General features: G+C 35.8%; 1 protein-coding gene across 1 annotated transcript in view; it reads left to right on the top strand.

Moving 5' to 3' along the window:
- Positions 1–8,174, top strand: part of LOC107704098 (anoctamin-10-like) — a 47,866-nt gene that overhangs the window by 1,831 nt on the left and 37,861 nt on the right. The window contains exons 2-7 of the mRNA XM_016506945.1: positions 1,275–1,425; positions 4,412–4,609; positions 5,093–5,227; positions 6,136–6,255; positions 6,625–6,958; positions 7,098–7,333. Coding sequence (XP_016362431.1) covers positions 1,287–1,425; positions 4,412–4,609; positions 5,093–5,227; positions 6,136–6,255; positions 6,625–6,958; positions 7,098–7,333 — 1,162 coding nt within the window. The 5' untranslated portion in view covers positions 1,275–1,286. The remainder of the gene's footprint in view (positions 1–1,274; positions 1,426–4,411; positions 4,610–5,092; positions 5,228–6,135; positions 6,256–6,624; positions 6,959–7,097; positions 7,334–8,174) is intronic.

Below are 8,174 nucleotides of genomic sequence, written 5' to 3'. Positions count from 1 at the left end.
GTGCAGAAAAATAAGTACACCCCTACATTAGTGGCTTCTTGATGTGTTTCTTGTAATTCCTATATATAAAAAAAATCTAACTAGAATTTTTTTTTGCTCATTCCTCCATTAAGATCTCCTTTAACTGTGTGATATTGGAGGGGTTTTCTTTCATGTATGGCCCATCACAACTTAAGGATTGAGGTCTGGACTTTGACATGGCCATTCCAGACTTTTCCATTTCTTTCATCTGAGCTGTTCTTTTGTGGATTCTCACATTCTTCCCAAGCATTACTTGGTGTAATGTGAAATTCAAGTTTGCCAGGCCCTGAAGCTGAAAGCCATTTAATATTGTCATACTATTACTATTGTTCTGCTGTTAAACTTGATTTTAATATTAGGTTCGCTCTTGATGTAATGTAATATTAATATCATCAATGTTGATGTAGGGGTATACACATTTTTTCCACACAAACACGCACAAAATGGACATTTCAGTTTTTTTACATGAATTGTGGACACATGTTTTTTTTCTTTTAAATAACTTTTTAACATTTAATTATGAAAATGGATACACTGTAATGTTCAACATTTTGTTGTCAGTAAGATGTTTTTATGTTTTTGTTTCTATTTTGCCAATTTTGGCAAATATGAATTTCCAGCAGCCATTACTCCAGTCTTCAGTTTCACACGATCCCTCATAAATCATTATAATATGCTGATTTGGTGCTCAATAAATATTTAATATTATTATCAATGTTGAAAACAGTTGTGCTGCTTAATTTTTGCTTGAATTTTATTTATTTATTTTTTTTGTAGCAGTGCAAAAGCTACTTTTGATGAATTGAATACATTGTAGCTAAATAAAAGTGTACATTTCTTAAAAAAGAACAAAAACAAATTACTGATCCTTTTGAATGGTAGTATATATTGGAAGATTGAGTCATATTATAGTGAATTTTATACTGTATGATATGTCTTCATCATCAAGCATTAAACAATATGTGACATATTGACATTTTTGACCAGCCATGAATTTTATTCTAACCTATTAGTAAGAATGACCTATTTGCATGAGTCTTCTGAGTAACAGGAAAACATTTTCATAAGCAGTTATGGATGCAAATAAGGCTCGCTCGTCAAAGTGTGAATTGTGTGGTGTTACTTGTGGTGTTTCATCTGCTCTGAAGTAAAATCTCACCCTGTATTTTCTGTATCTGAATCTCGAGGAGAGTGATATGTTTTATTTATAATTTTTTTTGCCCCTTGCCTCTTTTCACCTGTGTGTAACACAGGGACCAGGAAAAATGCAGCTAGGCTTGTCGGTTTCTGACAGTGATGTCTCTTCATTCACCCCTCTGGTGGTCCTGGAGCTTGCTGATGACACTAAAGCAGAGGCCATCACTTGGTTACTAAACAGGATCAGAGGCAAGCAGCAAAATGGAGGTGAGACCCCTGGCATGTAACGTCTAGGGATAGAGGTTGACAGGAACTGAACATTTTCTGAAATATCTACTTGTCTTCTAAAGTTGTCTGTGTTTGAAATCCATTGTTTTTTTTGTTTGTTTTTTTTGGGCCTCTGTCAGTGTTACTCAACCACTGTGACCCACCAAACGTGAACCCTGCCCTTCACAGAGGTCAGGGACATAGAATATCAAATTCTGCCTGTAGAGGAAACACAAATGCAAAGTTACTTTATACATATTGCTTGCACAGACAAAAAGGAGCAACTCTGTGTCCTATTAACTGCTCAGTGCTCAATTTGTTAATTAAAGTAGTCTGACACTACAATGTTAAATGGATACTAGTTCTGTAATTGATTTTTATTGTACTTAAACTATAAAGCTGTCATAAAAGATAAAGTACTGCTGTAATATTTCAAGAAACTAGTAACATAAGTTGTTATTATTTGAAGCTGTTTTTATATGAAAATTAAGAACAGAAGATGGTTCAATGACATGACACTTGCTTATTCAAAAGTAAATAAAAAATGCATTTTATAAACAGTTACTTCAATATACATCTTCTTTGATTAGCATGTTTACAATTTCAGTTCTGTTTTAAAATCCATTTTGAGTTTATGTGATAAAATATGAAATTCCTGAAAAGATGTTTTGCAGTATCTTTTATTATATTATATTATATGCTTCACTGCCTGGTGGTAGTATGTTCCTGTGGCTCAGTGGTAGAGCATTGCGTTAGCAGCGTAAAAGGTCGTGGGTTTGATTCCCAGGGAACACACATACTGGTAAAAAATGTATAACCTGAATGCACTGGAAGTCGCTTTGGATAAAAGCATCTGCTAAATGCATAAATTATTATTATTATTTCAAAAACTTTTGTATGCAACATCAAAGTCATGTGATGTAACCAGAATGCAGAAAAAAAATCATAAAACAGGAAATGATTCCCTCAAGACTGTTCTCTGGAGGAACCTCCACCCAATCTTCTGAGACCATCACAAACATCTTTTCTTTTCTGTATTTCACCGCTGATTTATCTTGTTTACTAGTAAGTAAGTACATTTTATTTATAGAGCACATTTAAATTCAGCTTACGCTTACCAAAATGCTGTACAAAACAATTATAAAATACAGTAAAATATAAAATAAAATTGAGTAAAAATCAAAGATAACAGTTACTAATCTATAATTTAATAATCAGGAAAGGCTACAGAGTAAAGATGCGTCTTAAGTCTATATTTAAAACAGAAATAGAAGAAGCACTCCTAATGTCAGGCGGCAACTGATTCCATAACCGTGGAACAGCAACTGCAAAGGCTCTGTCACCTTTCAATTTAAGTCGTGACCGTGGAACATGTAAAAGCTTTGTTGGCAGATCTGAGAGACTTAGGAGCTGAATAAAAAAAAAAATAAGATCAGAGATGTAAGATGGGGCTTGCTCATTAAGAGCTTTAAAAACAATCAGCAAGATTTTGAATTGAATTCTAACAAGGACAGGAAGCCAGTAAAGGGAAACAAAAATTGGAGTGATACGATCACCTTTTTTTGCACTAGTTAACAGTCTGGCCACTGCATTCTGAACCATCTGCAAACGTGCCAATGAAGATTGGAAGAGACCAAGGTATAAAGAATTACAATAGTCCAGCCGTGATGTGATAAATACATGAATTACTTTTTATAAGTTATTTTTACAAGTCTTAAAAAGGAAAGTGTCGATTTAAGTCTGGAAATTATTCTCAATTGATCGTAGCCGTTTTTTATCAACTGAGCTAATTTGCTTTTCAAGACAGAGAGTCAAAGATAACACCTATTATTTTTTTTATTTTTTTTTGCATGTGACTTAATATATAGAGTAAGATTGTCTAAGTAACGGGCTATAGAGTTTCTAGTTTTGAAGTAACCAAAGATAATCACCTCAGTTTTCTCATCGTTAAGCTGGAGGAAATTATTTGCCATCCAGCATTTAATATCCTCAAGATAGTCCATGAGAGGCTGCAGAGAATGTCTAGATTTTAATGGAATGCATAGCTGAGAATCATCAGCATAGAAATTAAAATATATTTTATATTTCATAATTATATTACTGAGTGGAAGCATGTTCAGATTAAAGAGTAATGGCCCCAAAATTGACCCTTGAGGAACCCCACAGGAGAGAGAAACAGATGAAGAGAAAAACTGGCCAATAGCCACTGAGAATGTCCTGGATTTAAGATATGACTCAAACCACAGTAATGCCATATCCTTAATGCCTACCCAATGTTCAAGGTGAGATAAAAGGATATTGTGATTTACCAAGTCAAAAGCAGAGCTCAGATCCAGTAAAACGTCTCAGGTTACTTATGGGCTCACTCTCGTGCACAGGCGACGATCGCGAAAGGGAAACCCCCCCCTCAAACTCATCGGCCAGATCCACCTGCGATTCCCATAGCGACCCCTAGAGGACGCAGTTCGAAGTTCCCATGAAAGGGAATCAAAACTGCATTTTCACCAGAATCAACCACAAGTAACAAATCATTCATCACTTTTAACAAAGCTGTTTCAGTGCTGTGATGAGGTTAAATTAGATTTCCACTAAACATGCAGTTGTGTACTATGAATATTGCTGGCTCTATGACAAATTGCTTGTAATCTTCCTTATTTGTAAGGATATATTTATAAATATGAATGTAAATGTGTCAAGGTCAAAAAAGTCTCCTAAAATATCAGATAATCTGATATTTTGCCTGATAAGGCAAGTATAATAATGTTTACAAATGAATACTTTTTTGATTTTTTTCTTTAAGATTTTTTTTTTAAACCAAATGAAACCAACATAAATACAAAGAGTACATTTTTAAGAACCCCTTTAGTATTATGATAGGATATTGCCTTAGTCTATTTTTATTGCCAAATTTTATGCACATTTATTTTTTGGGGGGAATTTGACCTGGTGAAATGTGTATTTCCTAACACTGTGATTCTATTTACAGGAGCAGAGTTGTTGGTGGATCAGCTCCTGTTTCCAGCTCAGGATGGTCAGAAGTCTAATCAAAATGTCTTTGTGGTGGGCTCCACATTGCAGAGGCTCTTGAAAGGAGCTGAGGATGTAGGGTTATTTAAGGAATTTCAAGATGGGACAATGCGAGGGTTCACTTATGCCAACAGAGAAAGCTTCAAAGACTTTTATGGTGAGATTTAGCTATAACCAAAGATGAGGAGTCTGTTATATTTTGTTATTTCAACTTCATTAGTTCATTATAAAGGCTTCATGTTTATATGACTAGGTAGAAACGAGATATTGATTCTTTAAAAATACTTTATTTTAAGGACCAATTCTCCTTATTAACTAATTGCTTATTAGCATGCATATTACTAGCATATTGGCTATTTATTAGTACTTCTGAAGTACATATCATGCCTTATTCTTCATGCTCATATTTTAGATCCCTTAATCGTATTCCATTCCTAAACTTAACAACTACCTTACTAACTATTAATACTGTAAGCAGCAAATTAGGAGTTTATTGAGGCAAAAGCCATATTTGATAGGGAGAACTGGCCCCCAAACTAAAGTGTGACTGATTTTTCTAACAGGGATACAGTATTATGATACAATACAGTAACTGTATTGGTCCAGGTTGTTCTATAATACTGTTGCATTGTGCTCATAGGAGATGGTGAAGGATTTCTCAGTGATGCCGAGTGTCAATACATTATCAAACATGAGTTGGACACACTTAGGGCTAAGAATGAAGAGCATGTTCCTGGATACCCTAAGGTTAAGCTCTACCCTGGAAAATCAGTTGGTAAGTGTATGTCTATCACCAGCTGCATTAGATGAATACAGTAACTAAAACATTAAAGTTGCTGTGTGTATTTTTATTGTAAAATGCTTCTATTCCGGTTTAAAATAATCAATATAGTAAGCCCGTTGTCAATTTTTCCAGATAATTGTAAACATTTTGGCTCTTTGATGCTTTCAACATTGTTCTGTTTGTTTGTATATTAAAGTCAACTTGAAATCAAAATTGACCCCATTTACATGTTCTGGGTGTTATTCATCTGTGCATCTTATTCCTAAAAATTGTTCATCCTCATAATCTTTAATCAAAATGTTATAAATTGCTGATAAATTTGTGAAAACCAGTGCTGTTAACCAATGGTCACGTTTCTGTGTGCTAAAATATTATTGGTGCACATGTTTTTGATTACTTGGTTACTATTTACTTAATTCAAAAGTGAAATTCAGAAATGGAATTCAATGAGGGAATATTAATATTGTTATTTTTTACCGGTTTTTTACCGTAAATTTTACGGAATTTTTTTTTACAGTGTACTGTTAAAAATAAATAAGCTGAAATAAGCTAGTAGTATTTGGCAGGTCATGTGATCTCAACATGGTGGTTTATTCTGTCAAAGCCCTTGTAGAATAAAACATTATTTTTAAACCACTGACATCATTTCATTGTAGAGTACATAATTTTGAATATTTGTCAATATTATATCAGCATAAAACTGTCTTGAAGTAGCAACTTTAAAAAAACGTATAGTGGTGAACAGCTGAAACTAGATTCAAAACATTACCATTCAGATTGTCATATTTGCTGTTTAACAAAAATAATGCTTTAGTATTTTTTTTTGTTCATGTTTTTTTCACAATGCCTTTTTAATTTTTGAAGTTGAAGTTACATTTTGATGGTAAACTCTTTTCCAGTGCGGAGGTTGCAGTCTAAAGGTGTCCTAGTCCAGTATTTTCCTCTCCATAACAAAGAAGACCTTAAAAGGCTCTCGTTCTCATGGTACAAAAAGATCAAATTGTCCTTCCAGCCACTGGGTGAGTCACTCTGTCTGTGTGCGCTGGCAGCATGAACTTTATACCCAACTCCAGCCTTTATTATCAGTTTTCTGATATAACTTACTGTGAAAATAATTTCACAAGAATTTATATAAGTACAGCTGAATGTCATATTTGGTGGGTGTGTGTGATTTATATCTGTTCTCTTGAATTATTGTGGGAATTCAGATTAGTGTTGATTGCTCATTTAATGCAAATGTAAAGTGAAGCAGATTTGTACTTGCACCATCTTAAAAAATACACCAGCTCAAAGTCTGATGTTTTTGAACATTAAACACATGCAATGAAATCACAGTGCATTTTGCTATATTAATTGAAGATGTTCCCTTTGTGTCCTTCGTGATGTAGATGACATCAGACATTACTTTGGTGAGGGTCTGGCGCTCTACTTTGGATTTCTGGAGTATTTTACGTTTGCCTTGGTACCCATGGCCTTCATTGGTATCCCTTACTACCTCTTTGACTGGGAGGACTACGACAAGTATGTGCTGTTTGCTGTCTTCAACCTGGTTTGGTCTACAGTATTCTTGGAAGTGTGGAAGAGATGCAGCGCTACATTAGCATACGGGTGGGGAACTCTGAGCCACAAAAAAGCGTTTGAAGAACCGAGGGCTGGATTCCATGGAGCTCTGGGGTTTAATCCAATCACGGGCCGAGAGGAACCAGTCTACCCTAGCTCAAAGTACCACGTTTTGAAATGTTCTCACGTTTTGGAAAAAAAATGGCACCAAAATCAACATCAAACAAATATAAGCATGATAAATATGGTAAATGTTCTAGATGCTCAAATTGTTTTGACAGTGTTTGTTTTCCCATGACAGGCGGCAGTTGAGGATATATTTGGTGTCGGTTCCCTTTGTTCTGCTGTGCCTCTATCTGTCCTTTTACGTGATGATGGTTTACTTTGACATGGAGAATTGGGCCATAAGTATATACAATGAAAATCCAAACTTAGCGACTGGCATTCTGCTGTTTGTACCCAGTATCATCTACGCTGTGGTCATCGAGATCATGAACTTACTGTATCGCTATGCAGCAGAGTTTCTCACAAACTGGGGTGAGCCTGAAATTCTTCTTGTCTTTTTTCCCATTCTTCTTTCAATCAGTCAAGTCAAGTCACCTTTATTTATATAGCGCTTAGGGCTGCACAATAAATCGCATGCGATATTTAACGAGTCAGTTCAGTTTAAATAGTATCTGTGCAATCAAGTTGATGATATTGCTGGAAAATAAGTGTCCCCAACTAAGCAAGCCAGAGGCGACAGCGGCATGGAACCAAAACTCCATCGGTAACAGAATGGAAAAAAAAACCTTGGGAGAAACCAGGCTCAGTCAGTGGGCCAGTTCTCCTCTGGCCAGACGAACCAGCAGGTTGATCCATGCTGCAGCAAAGTTAGATTGTGCAGAGGGCTCATCTGGTTCCGTGGTCTTTCCCGATGGCCGTGTACTCTAGGAGACAAGGTCTTCACTGGGGATCTGTCTGGGGCTCATCTGGTTGTCCTGGTCTCCGCTGAAATTCAGGGGTGTAGAGGTCGTCTCTAGGTGCTGATCCACCATCTGGTCTGGATACGGTAGTCATCGAGTCTTAGAGAGTGTTCTAGGTTATTACATGCGGAGGTTTTAGGTCTGATAATTAACACCTCTGTTTTTTCAGAATTTAGCAGTAAGTATTTACTCGTCATCCAGTTTTTTTATATCAACTATGAATTCTGTTAGTTTTTCCAATTGGTATGTTTCGCCAGGCCGCGAAGAAATACAGAGCTGAGTATCATCAGCATAACAGTGAAAGTTAACACTGTGTTTCCTGATGATATCTCCCAGAGGTAACATGTAAAGCGTGAAAAGTAATGGCCCTAGTACTGAGCCTTGAGGTACTCCATACTGCACTTGTGATCGAT

The sequence above is a fragment of the Sinocyclocheilus anshuiensis genome, unplaced genomic scaffold, assembly GCF_001515605.1.
Source record: "Sinocyclocheilus anshuiensis isolate Anshui unplaced genomic scaffold, SAMN03320099.WGS_v1.1 scaffold1272, whole genome shotgun sequence".
NCBI lineage: Eukaryota > Metazoa > Chordata > Actinopteri > Cypriniformes > Cyprinidae > Sinocyclocheilus > Sinocyclocheilus anshuiensis.
Note: the sequence above shows the minus strand (reverse complement) of the source record. Positions and strands in the feature narration are given on the sequence as shown.